This window comes from Gymnoscopelus braueri (assembly GCF_963280865.1).
Source record: "Gymnoscopelus braueri genome assembly, chromosome: 16".
In the NCBI taxonomy this organism is placed as follows: Eukaryota; Metazoa; Chordata; class Actinopteri; order Myctophiformes; family Myctophidae; genus Gymnoscopelus; species Gymnoscopelus braueri.
This window is the reverse complement of record NC_137616.1, coordinates 2,035,229-2,054,855: the sequence shown is the minus strand read 5'-3', so window position 1 is coordinate 2,054,855 and position 19,627 is coordinate 2,035,229. Positions and strand designations below refer to the sequence as shown.

Below are 19,627 nucleotides of genomic sequence, written 5' to 3'. Positions count from 1 at the left end.
AATCATATCACACAAAGATTTGGGAGCCCCCCTGTAGTATCTCTGAGGACCCCCTAGGGGTCCCGGACCCCCTGTTGAAGACCCCTGCTCTAACCACAACGCCACTGAGCTCAGCTGGTTACCTTCAATTTGAGTCATATTTCACAAGGAGTACTTTTGACTCAAGTACTATAGGGTTGAGTACTTCCTCCACCACTGCCATTAATACAAATCCTCCTTCTTTTTTCTTGTTGCATTGTCTGCAGGCCGATGTGCTTTGTGAAGCAGCTGGAGATCCCTCAGTACGGCTACAAGAACAACGTCCCGACCAGCACCCCCCGCTCCAACCTGGCCAAAGAGCTGGAGAAATACTCCAAGACCAGCTTTGAGTACGGACCCTACGACACCAGCCACCAGACCTCCTCCTCCGTCTACGGCAACAAGAGAGGACCCTCGTCCAAGAGCGGTCACCACCACCACACACGAGACACCTCCCCTAAGGGCTACGACGGTACGGAAAAAGAAACCCCGGAATGGATTAATGAACATGTGGTCACATCCAGACAGACACAGAGTTAAAGGGATAGTTCACCCCCCCCAAAAAAAAAGTATAATTTGATGACCAGAGGACCGGTAGGCAGCGGTTCCGGTAGGAGACACAGAGACTCTTTGTGTCTCCTAACGGAACCGCTGCTGGTCATCAAATTATTGGCTTCGGAATGCGACAAAAACAAAAAAATATCCATGAATTCAAGTTTCCATGGGGTGACTAATCGATAGAAAAAAAGTCCTTTTGGGGGTGAACTATCCCTTTAATATACGTGTATCGCTGTTGTCAGGCAAAAACCTCTTATCTCCATATTTTAACTTTTTGTGTTTTTCTCGTAAATCAACGCCCAACTTGATCACACTACAGCGTCACACGAAAGCATCAAAAGTAGCAGATCCTCAAGCTCTAAACGTGGTGCAAAGCGACGCGTATTTATTTCAGACAAAAGTCCATTGCACATAAAGGTAACATAAGAGACATGCAAGATAAAAAGAGATACCAAAGTATTTATATAAAATAAGCTTACATCATTTTCTTTCATTATTATTGCCGACAACCTGGAAGTATTCTGAGCATTTACATAACAAGTTGATGTTTTTTTTCATTATTTGATTTTGAGAACAACAGTTTTGTTTAACTGCTGATCTACAGACAGTCAGTTCACTTTATGGTCGTCATCTTCGGCTCGATTTATAGACAAGCAAACAGAGGTCAATCGATCGATACATCGATAGACAGACAGACGGACAGACAGACAGACAGAGCAATCAATCGATCCATCGATAGACACATTATGAGCTTATAGATCCGCTGTTTTCGCTATGTTGAGAACAAATAATGTGATGTGTTTGTCCCGCACAGCCAAGCGTTACTGTAAGACCTCCAGTCCAGCCTCCAGCACCACCAGTAGCTACACCCCCAGCAGCACCAGCAGCCTGGGAGGAGGTGGAGTGCATGGTGGAGGAGAAGGAGGAGGAGGAGGAGGAGGGCATGGAGGACATGGAGATGGAGGAGGAGGGAGAGGAGGAGGGAGAGGAGGGGACAGCAGTGCCAGCAGCACCTGCAGTAAAAGCAGCTTTGACTTCAGTCAGGACATGGAGGCTCACATGGCCGCTACGGCCATCCTGAACCTATCCACACGATGTAGAGAACTACCACACGCACTGCAGGTACTCTCTCTCTCTCTCTCTCTCTCTCTCTCTCTCTCTCTCTCTCTCTCTCTCTCTCTCTCTCTCTCTCTCTCTCTGTGTCCTTGGTTTTGCTCTGATTCTCAGTGTTTCATGATGGTCATTATTTTTAGTTCCATGTGGAGGTGAACAGTTTCACACCACCTCTCCTCCCTGCTGAACAAACACCCAGAGTTCTGAGCCTCTGTCTGCCTCTGCTGGGTAAAATGTGACCAAGCAGCATCAGACGTTTGATGCCAACGGTCTCTCTCCATGTGACCTAAATTACATTTTCCAATTCAATTTTATTAAAGTGTCAAATCACAACAAGTCGTCTCAAGACACTTCACATGTAGAGCAGAGACCCGACATTGTCCCACCCCGAGCAAGCAATTATGCGACAGTGGCAACGGAAAACTCCCCCTTAACTGGAAGAAACGTCAGGCAGACCCTATACGCTCTAGGGTGGGCGGCCTTCTGCCTCAACCTCAACGGGCTTTCCACTGCGGAGGAAAGCCTGGTATTCATTCTAAAACTGAGTCGTGTGATCCGGTTTAGAAAAAAGTAAAACAAACTATCGTGTTCCGGTGGTGGCGTCGCAATGTTTTTGTCCCCCACATAATGCGAATTGATTCGTTTAGTCTCGCTAGTCACGTTACGAGTTGGACATATACCCCAAAAAAAGATGGACATATACCCCAGATTATTATACCAAAAGAAACAAAACGATTATACCAAACTAAACACATTTTAAACGAAAGCCAAAAATGGTAATGATCCCAGGCTACTCTCCATGTGTCTGCTGTCTCTTTTTACATCATCTCTCAAGACAGATTCAGAGCTCCGAAGCTGAATCTCTCGGGAGCTCCTGTTACATTGTGTATAGTTAGGAATGTTAGGAATGTAAACAAAGACACGTGGACCGGAAGTGAAGGGCTGAGGGTGGACCTAACGGCCAACATCCTGTTATCCACATTCTATTGGGAGGTCCCCCCAGAGTCAAATTCAAAGGAAAAAAAACAACAGGAAGCGCTGTATTTTCCTTTTTTTTTTGACTATGGGTTCCCAGATTGCTTTTTACATGACACATGTCCCATGTCACATGACATTATGGAATGCGTAATTCGCTGACGGGTTGTCTGCTAAAAAACCCATGAGACATGGCCCAAGCGAGGCGGTAGCCGAGCGCTGTGATGTCCGCTTCCGGCCACTCAGCACCGTTCTGGTTTCATACTGATAGGCTTGGGATTGTGAATCATGTCGAATCATATATCTCCTGATATAGGGACAGAATCGTACCTCAAGTCCCCCCCCCCCCCCCCCCCTAGTCAACATGTGACGTTTTGTCAAATCCGTCCCAAGTCGTCAACCGTTTGCCGTCTTTGGGAGTGATAATGCACTGGCATGCGAGGCCACAGGGAAGCCTGCCGAGCCAAACGCCTGGTGTCTGGTCCAACACATTCTCACACATAGGCGTCATTTATTGCCATTCTGTCATTTTCACTCCCTAAAGGACTTCTATAGGACTAAAAAAACTAAAACGCACATATTGGCGTCTGTGGCTTACCTAGCAGCGCTTAAATAGTAACCGCAGCCTCCCGTGATGGAATCCCACCGGGGTAACACATTTTTTTTTCTCTCTCTGCTTTTTTTTTTCTCTCTCTCCACACAGTTTTTGTGAGGTTAGGATTAGGGTTAGGTTTAGCCATAATTTTGTCAACATGCGACGTCGCCACGGCGTTCCGTCATGTCAAAACGTGACGTTTCAGAGCTACTGACAGAGTGGCAAAATATGACGCCTTGGGAGTGAGCTAACCCAGTGGTTCTCAAACTTTTTCATGTCAAGGACCCCCAACTTGACACTTATTTGCCCACTTATTTAGCTGGGGAACCCCTGGAACTCACTCAAGGACCCCTGGGGGTCCCCGGACCCCACTTTGAGAACCAATGAGCTAACCACCTCCACCACTAAAACAGTTCATAGAGCGAAGAGAAAGTGGTGACAGAACAACAAGGGCAACTACCAGAGGAGACTGTGAGGTACCATTCAGACAGAGTGTGTTTGGTAAAACAGTCTTCTCTGTTAGAGCCTCCCATCACTGGAACAGTCTTCCTACCGAAGTAAGAGAGACCACCAACTATCTAACTTTCAAATTCAACCTCAAAAGATGGCTTAAAGCTAACCAAATTTGTAATCATGAGTAAATTTAGGACCCATTAATCACTGTCTTCTCATATTTTACTGTATTGTTTTGTCTGTACTACGTCTGCTTGTTTGTATTGTTGACAATGTCTCTTTTTGTATCGATAATTATACCACTTTTTTAACAGCCTGCTCAGGGACTACAGATGAAAATTAGCCAATTCTGGCTAACTCTGGCTCATTTACATGGACGTGAATAACTGACATGTTGATTAATGTGCATTGTCCCTGTTAAATAAATAAATAAATAAATAAATAAATAAATAAATAAATAAATAAATAAATAAATAAATAAATAAATAAATAAATAAATAAATAAATAAATAAATAAATAAATAAATAAATAAATAAAAACCAAACTAACGTTTCACTCTGTTCCTCTGTCTCAATCTCACTCTGTCTGCCTGCCTGTCTGTCTGTCTGTCTGACTGTCTCTCTCTCCCTCCATGCCACAGAGTCCAGACGTGGACATGGAGGACCACAGCAGCAGCGGGACGGTCCTGTTGGAGCCGTCGATGGGCGGGTCCCCCGGGAGCCCAGAGGAGGGCAGCGGGACGGCCACCGTGCTGACCCCGCTGACCCCCATGTCCCCCCAGCAGCGCCAGGCCCTGCTGGGCAGCCGCTGCTACACGCTGGGCAGCAGCGCCGCCATGCAGGAGCCCAGTGACCCCTGGGAGCTGCACCCCGTGGACTACACCAAGATCAAACACCTGGGAGACGAGCACAAAGAGGTGAACGGAAGAACTGACTGACGCGTGTTTAGAGTTAGTTATTATTAGTAATATCCAATGATAGCCTGGTTCCAAACCATAGACCTCTTGATCTGGTGTTGAAATGTGAGCCTAGGATATCTTCGATACAAAAAGTATTATACAATGAGAGTCAGAGGTGGGGGTGGGTCTAATGACAAGCCAATCAGCGAATATCTGCTAAAACAAGCTGTGCGATGACGTCAGATGTAGGCGGATCCGTGGATCTCTTGTGATTGGTTTAGGGAAATTTGAATCCCCTGCCCCTTGTAATCGCCTACACTGCAGCCAATTTCAGACTGAAGCTCCACGCAGCTTCAGGCTGATAAGCAGGCTAATCCAATGATTGATTGATTGATACTTTATTAACAGTTTGCAAAAAGTACAGAGGTACAGTTATACAATAATGCTAAAAAGCCCACAAAAAGCAAAAAAGGCTTTTTTCCATTGTGGTCCTCTGTATTCAATTAATCAAGACATTTAAAGACGATACTACACAAGAGATCATAAATACTACGAGCAGTAAAAGTATATGTACAGAAAGAAACAGTGGTGGGTAATTTATTTTGGCGAGCTAGAAGACTTGTCTAGGTCCAGATGTAAATTGCAGGGTAGGGAGTGGCTGCTGGCTGGCATTCCACATTTTGGTGCCATCAGGGTTTCAGAGCTCTGCAATTGTTGCTGTATCTCTGCTGGAGCAGTGGTTCTCAAAGTGGGGGTTCCGGGGACCCCCAAGGGTCCTTGAGGGGGCTCCAGGGGGTCCCCAGCTAAATGAGTTAATACAATCATTTTAACCCCTTTATCCATATTTTATACGTTGGCTGAGACATTTTTGAAAAGTCTTGAAAGTGTTTCAATTTCTTTTATATAATTTTGTTTTTTTTAATAAAAAATCTTGTCTTCTCGGAGGTCCTTGGCACAATATTATTTTTCAGATGGGGGTCCGTGGCCAAATAAATATCAATTTGGGGGTCCTTGAGATGAACATATTTGAGAAACACTGTGCTAGAGAGATACAAATACGATACAAATCGAATAGATTATATTAGCTAACATAAAAATATTAGCTAAAATACAAGCTCACAACCTCAGAATTGCATTGAAGTACATTATCTGAGTAAATGTACTTAGTTGCTTTCCACTACTATTTAGCATGCGGGCAGGGCTGCTGTGATCCTCTAAAGATCCAATCAGAATGCGCCACCGTCACCTGACCATGTGATCCTCTAAAGATCCAATCAGGATTCTCCACCATCACCACACCACATGCGGTCAATGCTAATTAGAGTCTGAGGTGAGCTGAGGCTACCACCTGTCTGACAGGATTACAGTGCCACCCTGTGGCGGAACACAGCAAACGCAGTTCCACGATCCCTATAACAGTGGTTCTCAACCTGGGGGTCGGGACCCCCAACATGATTTTTGGGGGTCCCCAGATGACAGTGAAGTGAATATTTAAGGACTTTTAAGACCTTTTTAATACCAACAAAATAGACCATTACTGCATGAAATGTAATCAACAAACTAGCCAAATTGTCAAATACTATAAGAAAGAGGCAAAAAAAACAAACATAGCAGATCTACAAGCTCACAGCGCCTCGCGTTGCGAGGTTCTATTTTCACAATATTTATCTGTGGAACCGAGTCAAACTAAATGTAATGCCTCAAATCCTACAATTCCAAGTGCTTGTCAGGGTAGGGGGTCCCCAGTTCATATTTTATTATTTTGGGGGGTCCCCAGATTGAGGGGTCGCGGCCTGAAAAGGTTGAGAACCACTGCCCTATAATAGTAGTTCTCAACCTGGGGGTCTCAGCCCCCAGACGGGTCGACAAATAATTTTGAGGGCTCGCCAGATGCTTTTCTAAAAATACAAACAAAACAAAAAAAACAGCTGCTGTGGAGCTGTCCGTTCAGCACCTGTCAAAGAGGCTGGCTGACTGCTGCTCTGATCAGCACCATGGACAGAGTCACTTCTTCTAACATAACAGGGAGCTGTCCGTTCAGCACGATGGACAGAGTCACTACTTCTAACATAACAGGGAGCTGTCCGTTCAGCACCATGGACAGAGTCACTACATCTAAAGCCCAGTCCACACCAATAGCAATAGTCGCAACTGCAACCAGTTACAGGAAATTGCAGCAGTCTGGACTGTCTGCACCAGCCATAGACATATAAAGGTAGACGCCTCCTCTGGCTCTGAAGCGTCTGTATCGCGGGTGCGCTTCCGGGGGGCAAGCTGAAAACTTCCGCGTGCGTCACAGAAGGGGACGTTCAGTAAACCAATCAGAGGCAGGTGGGGGCGGGACAACTAGATTCTGACAAGTCCTGGAAAAGAGGCGCTGTGATTGGCCAGTAGTCAACGCGCTGTAATTGGCCAGTTCCCGTGCACCCTCTAATATGGCGGCCACCATACGTTACAGGTCGTTCCAACGAACTGCAGAGGCCAATGAGGTATCTAGGTTTCTATATCTATGTGTCCAGCTGAGGACCGGTGCGTTGCATCGAGAGCTTGTAGATCTGTTATTTTCAAAAAACTATTTTTGAATACTTTTGAAAAATAAAGTTAGTCTATATTGACATGCCATAGTACTGAGTCTATATTGACATGACATAGTAGTGAGTCTACATTGACATGCCATAGTAGTGAGTCTATATTGACATGCCATAGTAGTGAGTCTATATTGACATGCCATAGTAGTGAGTCTACATTGACATGACATAGTAGTGAGTCTACATTGACATGACATAGTAGTAAGTCTACATTGACATGACATAGTAGTGAGTGAGTCTTCATTGACATGACATAGCAGTAAATCGATATTGACATGACATAGTATTGAGTCTATATTGACATGACATAGTAGTAAGTCTATATTGACATGACATAGCAGTAAATCGATATTGACATGATGCAGTTTGATTATTTCTCCTCTTTCCAACAGAGTGAGGAGTTGGATCCGTTCCAGGATCTCCTGGATGATCAGAGGTACCCAGCAGACCTCCCCCTGCACTCCCCCAAACACAAGTTCTCCTCCTGTAAGGAGACCAAGAAGGAACTGATCACGTAAGATGATGGATGGACGGATGGACGGACGGACGGATGTATGTATGGGTGAATGGGTGGACGGATGGGTGATTGGGTGGACGGACGGACGGACGGACGGACGGACGGACGGACGGACGGACGGACGGACGGACGGACGGACGGACGGACGGACCGATGGGTGGATGGATGAATGGATGTGAGATAAGTTTGTCCTGTAAGGCATTGGTTCTCAAGGGGTACCCAGGATCCTTGGGGAGGTACCAGGGGGTCCGAATGGAGCGAATCAGTCTGGATTCCAGGCTAAGTCTGCCCAGCTGTCGGTTAGCTGATAAGAACGTGTTTGTCTTGTCTTACAGTCTGCCCAGCTGTCAGTTAGCTGATAAGAACATGAGAGGAATGATGACCCCCAACTCACAAGACCTCAGGTTAGTCTTCACAGCCACAGAGTATGTCTGTTGTCGTACGATGACCTCACGATCTGCTTCACTTGACCCTCGTCTCAGGTGTTGACCTGTCCTTTGTGTGTCTGTGCGTCTGTGCGTCTGTGCGTCTGTGCGTCTCTCTGTCTGTCTGTGTGTGTCAGGTGTCCTACCCCAGGCTGTGACGGATCTGGACATATTACTGGGAACTACGCCTCCCACAGGAGGTACACACGCACACACGCACACACGCACACACACACACGCACACACGCACACACACACACACACACACACACACACACACACACACACACACACACACACACACACACACACACACACACACTTGCGCGCTGTCGGTACAACACAGAAGGCCTGAGCTTGGTCTCATTGCTTTGACTGATCAAGCTGTGACTCGTGGTGCAGTGACGCTTACAGACCACCAGGACAGACAGGACATTTCAGAATGCACGTTCCAATACTAAACTAAATAGAAGAGTCACAAACTTCATATAACTATGTACCTAAGGATGAACCCATGATAAACACACACAGTATTGTACCAGTACTTCTATATATGGGATATTAATACACTGTTGTCTTATCGTCCTTCAGTCTGTCAGGCTGTCCACGAGCTAAGAAGAGTGGGATAAAAATTTTACACAGCAAAGAAGACAAAGACGACCAGGAGCCAATCAGGTGAGAGCAGTCAGGGTACTGAGCCAATCAGGTGAGAGCAGTCAGGGGACTGAGCCAATCGGGTGAGAGCAGTCAGGGGACTGAGCCAATCAGGTGAGATCAGTCAGGGGACTGAGCCAATCAGGTGAGAGCAGTCAGGGGACTGAGCCAATCGGGTGAGAGCAGCCAGGGCACTGAGCCAATCAGGTGAGAGCAGTCAGGGGACTCCAATCAGATGAGAGCAGTCAGGGTACTGAGCCAATCAGGTGAGAGCAGTCAGGGGACTGAGCAGATCTAGTGAGAGCAGTCAGGGACAGGGCACTGAGCCAATCAGGTGAGAGCAGTCAGGGAACTGAGCCAATCAGGTAAGAGCAGTCAGGGGACTGAGCCCAATCAGGTGAGAGCAGTCAAGATACTAAGCCAATCAGGTGAGAGCAGTCAGGGACAGGGTACTGAGCCATTCAGGTGAGAGCAGTCAAGGTATGGAAACTGTATCTGAATAGGTTTAAAGGAGTAGTTCACCCCCCCAAAAAAATCATATTTTCTATCAACTATACACGAAGCATGAAGCCTTGAATTTATGGAGATTTTTTTGTTTTTGTCGCATTCCTAAGCCAATAATTTGATGACTGGCGGCCTCTCCGGTAGGAGACTCAAAGAGTCTCCTTTGTGTCTCCTACCGGAGACATTAGCATCTTTCTGCCGGTAATCAAATTATTGGCTTAGGAATTCGACGAAAACTAAAAATTGTCCATGAATTCAATGCTTTTGATGGGGTGTGTAATTGATAGAAAATAAGTATTTTTTGGGGTGAACTACTCCTTTAAGTGGTAGTGACTTTATCCAAGGCGCTTTAACATGCATTACTTTCACCCATATTCACACACACACACACACACATTCATGTGGAAACCATGCAAGTTAGGGGTATTGCTCAAGGACACTTTGCCAACAACCCGGAGGCAGCCGGGGAATTGAACCGGGGAACGAGCACACAACGCATCGCGATGTGATGCTTCGCACACTCTCATGAAGATGGAGAGGACTCACTCGATGCTTCATGTTTTATTATGCACAATAATCCATTTAGATCGGGAACGCATCTGTGTCATTTTAAGATTTGTTTGGCCATTCAAAAATAGCAGATATACAAGCTCATAGTGCGGCACCGAGTGGCGCACTATGAGCTCGTAGATCTGCTATTTTTTTTTAAATCATGAAAAATGTGTGCAAATCTTTGAATATATATACATGTTTTAAAGTGAACATGTTTAACCATGGACTTGAAAAAGTTGGAGCACCACTGATATAGCAAAATACTGTTAGGATTTAGACAAAAAAAATAGATATGTATTTGGCCGCGGACCCCCATCTCAAAACGTTTTGTTCCAGGGCCCCCCATAAGCAAAGATGCAAGTAAATTGTTTTCACTGTATTCAAAGATTTGCACAAATGTTCAAGTTTTTTCAAAAATAGCAGATCTACAAGCTCATTGTGCGGCACTCGGTGCCGTGCTATGAGCTTGTATATCTGCTATTTTTGAGTAGCCTAAAACATCTAAAATGACACAGATGCGTTCCCGGATTGAATGAAGCAAATTGAAATGAAGCGTTGAAGGAAACTCCAAGACACAGTAAACATACATACACAAGGCATAAACATAGACATCATGTCTATGTCGATGTTTATGTCTTGTGTATATACATCCAGATAATAATAGCTACTAATAGCTATTTCTGCTTTTTTTATATTTGAAAATGTGTGAAAAATGTTCAACATGGAAATGTTTATGACGGTTATGCAAAAATAATTGCGATTATCTCAAATAATTGCGATTAGAACGATTATGCAATAATCGTGACAGGCCTACTACCAGCACCTCCACCTCTGCCTGGATGTGCACGAGAGCTACCTGATTATACGACCCATACAACACCATTGTTTGCATGGGAAACGGTGATCTATAACAAAGTACAACCCCCCCTCCCCCCAGGTGTCCAGTGCCAGGCTGTGACGGCCAGGGTCATGTGACGGGGAAGTACGCGTCCCACCGCAGCGCGTCGGGCTGCCCCCTGGCGGCCAAGAGGCAGAAGGACGGCTACGTCAACGGGTCGCCCATGGTGTGGAAGAGCGGCAAGACGGACGGGATGAGCTGCCCCACCCCCGGCTGCGACGGCTCGGGACACGTCAGCGGGACCTTCCTCACTCACAGGAGGTGTGTGTGTGTGTGTGTCTGCTATTAATAGACCAGTGGTGGGAAAGTAACGAAGTGAATTTACTTAAGTGCTGTACTTAAGTACAATTTTGAGGTATTTGTACTTGTTTCCAATGTTCAATACTTATACTTCTACTCCATGACATCTCAGAGGCAAATATTGCACTTTTACTCCACTACAATTATTTGAAAACTGTAGTTACTAGCTTCTTTGCATATATGAATTATTATATCCCAAAACATACATTAACCACTCTAGTCCTATTTTATACATAGGCTATTTGAAAATAGTCGATCTACAAGCTCACAACGCATCGCATAGCGACGCGTTGTGAGCTTGTAGATCTGCTATTTTCAAACAATTTAGGACTTTTACTTTTGGTACCTTAAGTATATTTTGATGCCAATGCTTTTGTACTTTTACTCAAGTAACATTATGAACACAGGCCTTATAGTTGTAACAGAGTATTTTTTATATTGCGGTATTGCTACTTTTACTTAAGTAAAATATCAGAGTACTTTTTCCACCACTGCAGATAATGACAGAGTGTTGTTTATGTTCCAGTCTGTCTGGTTGCCCTCGAGCCACGTCTGCTATGAAGAAGTCCAGGATGACAGGAGTGGAGATGTTGACAATCAAACAGCGAGCCAGTAGAGGTAAACCTCCAACTCAACTCCCTACAGTTTACTGTCGGGCAGATTTATTTTTTCTTCCATATTTCAACTTTTTATTTTCTTTCTTTTCCTTCTTTTTTTGTTTTGTTTATGTATTTATTGATTTCATTGTGACCTCACGGATGACAATGGATGTTTAACAATCAGTTCCTCACACAGTAAAACGGCATTTAGTGAATCATCTACGGTAAACTCTCACAGTAAAACGGCATTCAGTGACTCATGTTACTGTAAACTCTCACAGTAAAACTACAATCAGTGACTCATGTTACTGTAAACTCTCACAGTAAAACTACAATCAGTGACTCATGTTACTGTAAACTCTCACAGTAAAACTACAATCAGTGACTCATGTTACTGTAAACTCTCACAGTAAAACTACAATCAGTGACACATGTTACTGTAAACTCTCACAGTAAAACTACAATCAGTGACGCATGTTACTGTAAACTCTCACAGTAAAACGGCATTCAGTGACTCATGTTACTGTAAACTCTCATAGTAAAACTACAATCAGTGACTCATGTTACTGTAAACTCTCACAGTAAAACGGCATTCAGTGACTCATGTTACTGTAAACTCTCATAGTAAAACTATCAGTGACTCATGTTACTGTAAACTCTCACAGTAAAACTACAGTCAGTGACTCATGTTACTGTAAACTCTCATAGTAAAACTACAGTCAGTGACTCATGTTACTGTAAACTCTCACAGTAAAACTACATTCAGTGACTCGTGTTACTGTAAACTCTCCTTCCAGGCATCGAAAACGATGAAGAAATCAAACAGCTGGATGAAGAAATCAAAGATTTAAACGAGTCAAACAATCAAGTCGAATCAGACATGATCAAACTTAGGACTCAAGTAAGCTGCCTGTCTCTCCTATACACTGTCTCCGGCTAAACTGTACTATACTGTCTGTCTCTCCTATACTGTCTCTCTTTAAGCTGCATGTCCTACTGTCTGTCTCTCCTACGCTGTCTCTCTTTAAGCTGTCCTACTGTCTGTCTCTCCTACATTGTCTCCCTCTCAGCTGTCCTACTGTCTCTCTCTCCTACACTGTCTCCCTCTCAGCTGTGCTACTGTCTGTCTCTCCTACACTGTCTCTCTTTAATCTGCATGTCCTACTGTCTGTCTCTCCTACACTCTCTCTCTTTAAGCTGTCCTACTGTCTCTCTCTCCTACACTGTCTCTCTTTAAGCTGCATGTCCTACTGTCTGTCTCTCCTACTCTGTCTCTCTTTAAGCTGCATGTCTTACTGTCAGTCTCTCCTACACTGTCTCTCTTTAAGCTGCATGTCCTAGTGTCTGTCTCTCCTACACTGTCTCTCTTTAAAGGAGAATTCCGGACATGTTTTTCTTAACTTTTATCTGATATTACTATATCCTAGGACGAGTGGTACAGTAGAAAACATTTCAACTCCATCCCGAGTCCACCGCAGCTAACAACCTGAGCGGACGGTCCATGCTCTAGATCGCATATTTTTGGTGTCCTAAAGGATTTTTTTTTTTTTTGGCCAATTTAGAAAGAAACCAGTGTTACACATCCTCAGAGCAGTCGAATGTTCTAACTGTGGGTGGTACCAGCTGTCTCACAACTCTCTGACTGTGTGTGTGTGTGTGTGTGTGTGTGTGTGTGTGTGTGTGTGTGTGTGTGTGTGTGTGTGTGTGTGTGTGTGTGTGTGTGTGTGTGTGTGTGTGTGTGTGTGTGTGTGTGTGTGTGTGTGTCAGATCACCACCATGGAGAGCAGTCTGAAGTCCATCGAGGAGGAGAACAAGGTCATCGAACAGCAGAACGACTCCCTGCTCCACGAGCTGGCTAACCTGAGCCACACGCTCATCAACAGCCTGGCCAACATCCAGCTGCCGCACATGGTACGCCCTGTCTGTCTGTCTGTCTGTCTGTCTGTCTGTCTGTCTGTCTGTCTGTCTGTCTGTCTGTCTGTCTGTCTGTCTGTCTGTCTGTCTGTCTGTCTGTCTGTCCCCATCACCATGTGATGTATGTAGTTCACAACAGCGGGATGTGAGGTGTGTAGCTCTCAAGCCCTGTCCACACCAATGATTCGGAATGCAACGAGTTGCAAGTTGCAACCACCGGCAACAGAATCCCAAAACTGTGCCGATCTGCAATGGGTGCAATTCAGGCCGCCACGATTTCTCCCTACAACGTACTACAACGGTTTCGTTGCATCGCGAACCATGTGGTGCGGACCGCAAATTTACCTGAACGTGACACACTTGTGCAAGTTTCAAAGTCTGTATGAACTAATTCCAAAGCAGCACGACTATAGCAATCCAGTATCCAGATACATACTGTAAATGCAAATGTAATGCTCATCTGTTTGTTTTCTCCGTTGGCTGTTCATCTGTGTGTGTGTGTGTGTGTGTGTGTGTGTGTGTGCGTGTGCGTGTGCGTGTGCATGTGCGTGTGCGTGTGCGTGTGCGTGTGCGTGTGAGTGTGTGTGCACGCGCGTGCGTGTGTTCAACGCCTCACACACATTTTATTCACAGAATGACCACAAACCACATCCTCAACCAACTGCTTTGACTTTTCAGTTTGACAAACATGCTGCTGCTACATGTGTGACTGTGTCCATGGTTCTGTTGTGTAGAAAGAAGACTGGGCCTAATTGGATAATCCCCCTAGCCAATAAGACGCAGCAGATAAATCGTTGACCAATAGGAACCATTGTTAGTGACATATCTCCAGTTGAGAACATCTCTTCTGTAATTAATGTCTTCATACTGCACTGTAGAAAAGAAAAACATGTCTTAACAAGTCATCTTTTTGAGCGGTGTAGCCGCTCCTATAAGTGGGGTTGGGAATTCGTCCTTCCCTGTACTGTGATTGGCTGACTCTATTCACACCCTTTCCGTCCTTCCCTGTACTGTGATTGGCTGACTCTATTCACACCCTTTTCGCCGTACCGTGATTGGCTGACTCTATTCAGACCCTTTGCTTTGATTGGCTAGCGAGACGCATGATGAAATTAATAACCTATAAATAGTACCACGCACTTCAAAAAAAAAAAAAAAAATTGAAGTGAGCTTCCATCACTGTGATGACACCGCTCACTTCACACTGGGTGTGATTTTTTATATATTGTTTCCTTCACAACAAGAACAAATCGTACAAAGTGATTTGATGGCTGAAGTGACACCTAGTGACACCTAGTGGATGGTGTGGGCACTCGGACAAAATGTTGAATTGAAGATGAAACAACCTGTTAAGAGAAATATATTTTTTTACAGTGTTGATGAGGTGTTAATCCCCATATAGCTAGTGCTGTGGTTCTAGTACTAATACTAGTTTTCTATTCTACAAGCTGACTGGTTCTTAACTTCTGGGTACCCAGACTCCTGTCAGTTTCCTATACATAGGAAATCTCTTTAATAGGCCTTTTTTTCCACAAAGCTGTCGATATACTTTTGATTGATGCAGTAGCATATTAATTTATGTTTCGATAGGTTGAAACATTTAATTAGTACAGGTGTTTTCACCTTGACTATAAAAAGGGATTATATGTTCCCCCCCTTACCTTACGGTTAGGGACAGAAACAGAAAGATATGTTTAAGACAACACCTGTACAGTGTTAATTCCCTATATGGAAACATTAAATAAGTGAATTGGGGACGACAGAAAGTTGACTTCTTATTGCTTGCAATAGTGAGGCAGAATGTATATATATGCTTTATGTTTGGCTACTAATTCAAAATGGAAGTATGTTGACAGCATTTATGAAAAAGCCTATTCGACACATTCTCAGCCCAAGGCGTCACTTTTAGCCTGCAGTTGTCCCTTCCGTTTCAGACGCCATGAATGTCCTCTAGCTTCACGTTTAGAGGCTTGAGGATGTCCAGGCACTTCTATTTATCGCCCCACATCTGAAATAAATCCCTACATATACAGAATTGGTCATGTTCTCCCAATTTAGTTGTTATGGCGTTTCTCCGGAGATTCTCCTATCAGCGTCCTCGCTCATTGTTCTGTGATTGACAGTGTAGGTTGGCCAATCAGGTGGAACCCGAGTGAACCCGAATGGAGCCGAGTGCAGCTGACAAAAATGGAACGGGCCGCCATTGAAATTCTGGCCGCTGTATACGTCTCTCTTCTAAAACTTCAAAAAACTCTCAAACTTCTTTTTTGAGGCACAGAATTTCCTTTTATTAATCATGAGTCATGATTAATAAAAGGAAATTCTGTCATGATTCATGACAGAGCCTATTTAGAACCAGCAGGGGTGGGCAGTGACAAGCATGTATCCGAATAAAGCGACCTATTTTCGGCATGGCCCTTTCAAAAGTCACCTTGCATCACGTTCGTCTGGTGGGGGGTATACGAACTGCTGATTGGCTGAAGGGGAACAAACTGCTGATTGGCTGAAGGGGTTGTCAGTCGACAGTATTACTCCCGCCCAGCTCCAGCCCACAGCCAAATTGCCCATACAGGTCTGCAGGCCAGACCAATTCCTGAAATCAAATGCAAATGAGATTTACGGAAGGGGGATGGTTTACCAGGTTAAGTGTGAGTGTGAGTATAAGCAGACTAATAGATTCTCTGTACACCCTCTCTCTCTGTAGAGACCCTCGGCTCAGAAACACACCCCTGTAAAGCATAGCTGCTGTGTACAGATGACCCACAGAGTAAGACAAGCCTCAATCCTTTATCCTTTTATCCAATGACCCTTCTTGTCTGCACCCCACCCCCCTCCCCCCTTTCCCCCACTATGGTGTCACTACATCACAACTATACACTTAATATCTTAATATCGCAGAACACAAAATTAACCCATTTAGACCTGAGGCCGATTAAAAAAAACGGTGTCTAAATCCTGACCTAAATTTTCGGAAAAACTTTATTAAAAAATGTCAAAACAATTATGTTGCTATATACTGTACATAGCAACAAGAATGCCAAAAGGGGTTACCAGCTTGAAAGGTATAGTTACGTAATAGGGCTCCAGGTCTAAATGGGTTAACTATTATTTTACCCTGAAAGTAATAGCGGCAGAACCTCACAAGATGGCGCCCACCTGGCCATCGAAACTTAATGGATGGCGGTCGCCATGTTGTGAGGTGCTGCAGTTTCTTGATATACACAACATAGCTCTGGTCCAGCTGTCAGGCGCGGTGCTATAGACAGAAACTTCCACTATACCGTGCGAGGTCTCCAACTGTAGTAAAACAAATAATTTTAAAAAACAAACATTTTACTACTCACCAAAACAACAAAGGCAGTATTATAATGTTTCTTTTTTGTATTTACTCAACTGCGCCCTCTACAGATCTGGTCAATATAAATGACCATTGAATCAAGAGTCAAGAAGGTTTATTTGAAAATCAAATGAACGGCCTCAGAGTGGCACAGGGGTACATGTCTTGCCCACCACCAGAGCAGATGATATTAGATATAATAATGTTAATGTGTATGTGTATTGTCAGCAGACATCAAATTTAAGGGTGACTAACTATTATAAAACAGAATAGGTGACCATTATAAAACAGAATAGGTGACCATTATAAAACTGCTTATTTTCTATTTTAGAGCTTTCTTCTCTGAAAAAAGAAGAAATCAAATCTACAAGCTCACAACACCTAATGTTAATCATTTTGTTTAATTTATATAGTTGTTGTTTTATCTTCTCCTTTCCAATTGGCCCCCACTTTGAAAGCCTGTGTCCCATTGGTCCATGCTCTGTGTTTGTCTCCCTCATTGGCTGATCCATTCACCCATGACCTCATCTGTATGTCTGTTTAATGTCCCTCCTCCCTCCTCTCTGTTACAAACCTTTATTCCTACTGTCTTCTGGACGATGGTCTTGCTTACATGCACACCTTAACTATTAAAGGAGGTGTAAATTATATGTTTTTGTAATGTTTTTGTATTTGTTTTCTCCCAGAAAATACATTTTCAGGTCAGGATACCAATGTTATCCTATCAGGAGAGATTGAGATACAATTTTCCTGTATGAGTTATCTCTTGTGGTTGGAAATAATCAGAACAATGTTAAATAGTAACCTTCGTAATTTAATAATCAGAATATAATCAAAATGTATGTATTTCTTTGTGTGATCATTCAGTAATGTGAAATCAATTAGTTGTATTAATGAAAGTGGTGGTTTCTACTACAATCAATCCTTAATCAATCATGTTGTGATTTGATGGTGTGCATGTAAACAACCAATCAACAATGGATGGTGGCTTGACGTTTGGCGTCTAATTGCTGGCCATGGATCTCCCCCCCCCCCTTCCTCCTCCTCCCAGGAACCAATGAATGAGCAGAACTTTGACACGTACGTGAGCACGTTGACAGACATGTACACCCACCAGGAGCACTACCAGAGCCCGGAGAACAAGGCTCTGCTGGAGAACATCAAGCAGGCCGTTCAGGGCATCCAGGTGTAGACGGTGGCGACATCATGCAAAACAAAACAAAACTAATCAATTACATTGCATTAACCACGTAAGCCCTCTTTTTTATACTTTGTCGCACGAACGGTGTTGCTCAGTGGAAATAGCATTTGAAAGCTCAATTATTATTTTTTTGTTAAAAGGGCATAATACCATAGGTTGATTTTGTGGCTTGTTTTCCAGCAGATAAAAAAACAAGCTGTGGCTAAGCAACACAGCTGTAGCTAATGACATTAATAATGTGTGTGTTTAGATTTAGGAGTGTTCCAAGGTGCAAGCTTCGACAGTACACGGTGTTGTCAGTCAATGCACTTTGACACACCTAAATATACAAGTAAGACGCGCGAACGCTGGAAGCGAACGCAGCTCGAAAATATTGTGTATTTACGGACTTGTAATCCGTGTTATTTCACCGTGATGGGGAGAGAACATTGACATCTCGTGTGTGTGTGTGTGTGTGTGTGTGTGTGTGTGTGTGTGTGTGTGTGTGTGTGTGTGTGTGTGTGTGTGTGTGTGTGTGTGTGTGTTTTGCAGGCTGTTGTGCATTTTAATCAGAGCATTGTCTACATTGCTGCACTCTGGCGCACTCTGGCGGCTGCACACAGGCAGTGCACGCACACAGAGCCACAGACACACACACACACACACACACAACCCGAGCACGGTTTCATAGTAAGCTGCACTTGGGCGGCTTACGTTCGCAAACACACATTATTAATTTGATTAGCTGCAGCTGTGTTGCGTACATCGCAGCATACCATGAGGTCAGTCTTATACAGCCTGCCATGTTTTTAATCTGAACTGGAAAATACACTCGAAAAAGTCAGCCCAGGGCTTTGTACCCCTTTAATGTGGGGGGAAAAGGAGGGGGAACAAAATCTAATAGAGGGAGTGGATTTATTTTATTATTATTTTTTGCTGCTGTAAGTTATCATAGTTTATTTATTTATTAATTAATTAATTTGTTTATTTATTTATTTATCTATCTATCTGTCTATCAATGCTGAACGCTCTCAACTCCATGGGTATCTTTTCTCTACTCTTTACTGACATTTGCCTTGCTTTGAAAAATAATTACCAATGGCAAAGGGTTTTAAATGAACATTCAACATTTTTGTACATTTTCATAATGACCTAATATAATGTGATGTACTGTTTATAGCTGCTAATGTAGCACATTCTGGTGTACTATGTATTTATGAAGTGTAAGCTTGAATCATTCGTTATTTTTACTTTTTTGAAACACTTCCAAACAAACGGGTGTGTGTGGGCATCAGAGAGGTGAACGGCAATGTGAAGAGCAATCATGCGTTCGAGAAGCTTTGTTCTCCATGGATTCATAACAGAACACGTAGTCTCTCAAGTCAAGACAGACCGTCGGCTCGCCCAGTTTCCAAACAGGGGTGTCATTTGCCTCCTCCTAGCTTTCACATTTAACCTCAAAATTCAGATATTTCCTCCATCTCCACTTATAGACACTTGTTTTCTTTCTGCAACCATGCATTCAGTTGAAACGGGCCTCCCTATTTT

General features: G+C 43.8%; 1 protein-coding gene across 1 annotated transcript in view; it reads left to right on the top strand.

The window, feature by feature from the left end:
* LOC308102563 (myelin transcription factor 1-like protein) overlaps positions 1-18,091 on the top strand; it is a gene marked incomplete at both ends in the record, with an annotated part of 51,409 nt that extends 33,318 nt beyond the window's left edge. Inside the window, 13 exons of the mRNA XM_080452333.1 lie at positions 246-490; positions 1,391-1,698; positions 4,354-4,629; positions 7,595-7,713; positions 8,052-8,120; positions 8,279-8,341; positions 8,733-8,816; positions 10,789-11,010; positions 11,576-11,667; positions 12,446-12,549; positions 13,416-13,559; positions 16,267-16,329; positions 17,951-18,091. Of these exons, the coding sequence (XP_080308459.1) occupies positions 246-490; positions 1,391-1,698; positions 4,354-4,629; positions 7,595-7,713; positions 8,052-8,120; positions 8,279-8,341; positions 8,733-8,816; positions 10,789-11,010; positions 11,576-11,667; positions 12,446-12,549; positions 13,416-13,559; positions 16,267-16,329; positions 17,951-18,091 (1,930 nt within the window). The remainder of the gene's footprint in view (positions 1-245; positions 491-1,390; positions 1,699-4,353; positions 4,630-7,594; positions 7,714-8,051; positions 8,121-8,278; positions 8,342-8,732; positions 8,817-10,788; positions 11,011-11,575; positions 11,668-12,445; positions 12,550-13,415; positions 13,560-16,266; positions 16,330-17,950) is intronic.
* Between the last annotated feature and the right edge of the window lie 1,536 nt (positions 18,092-19,627).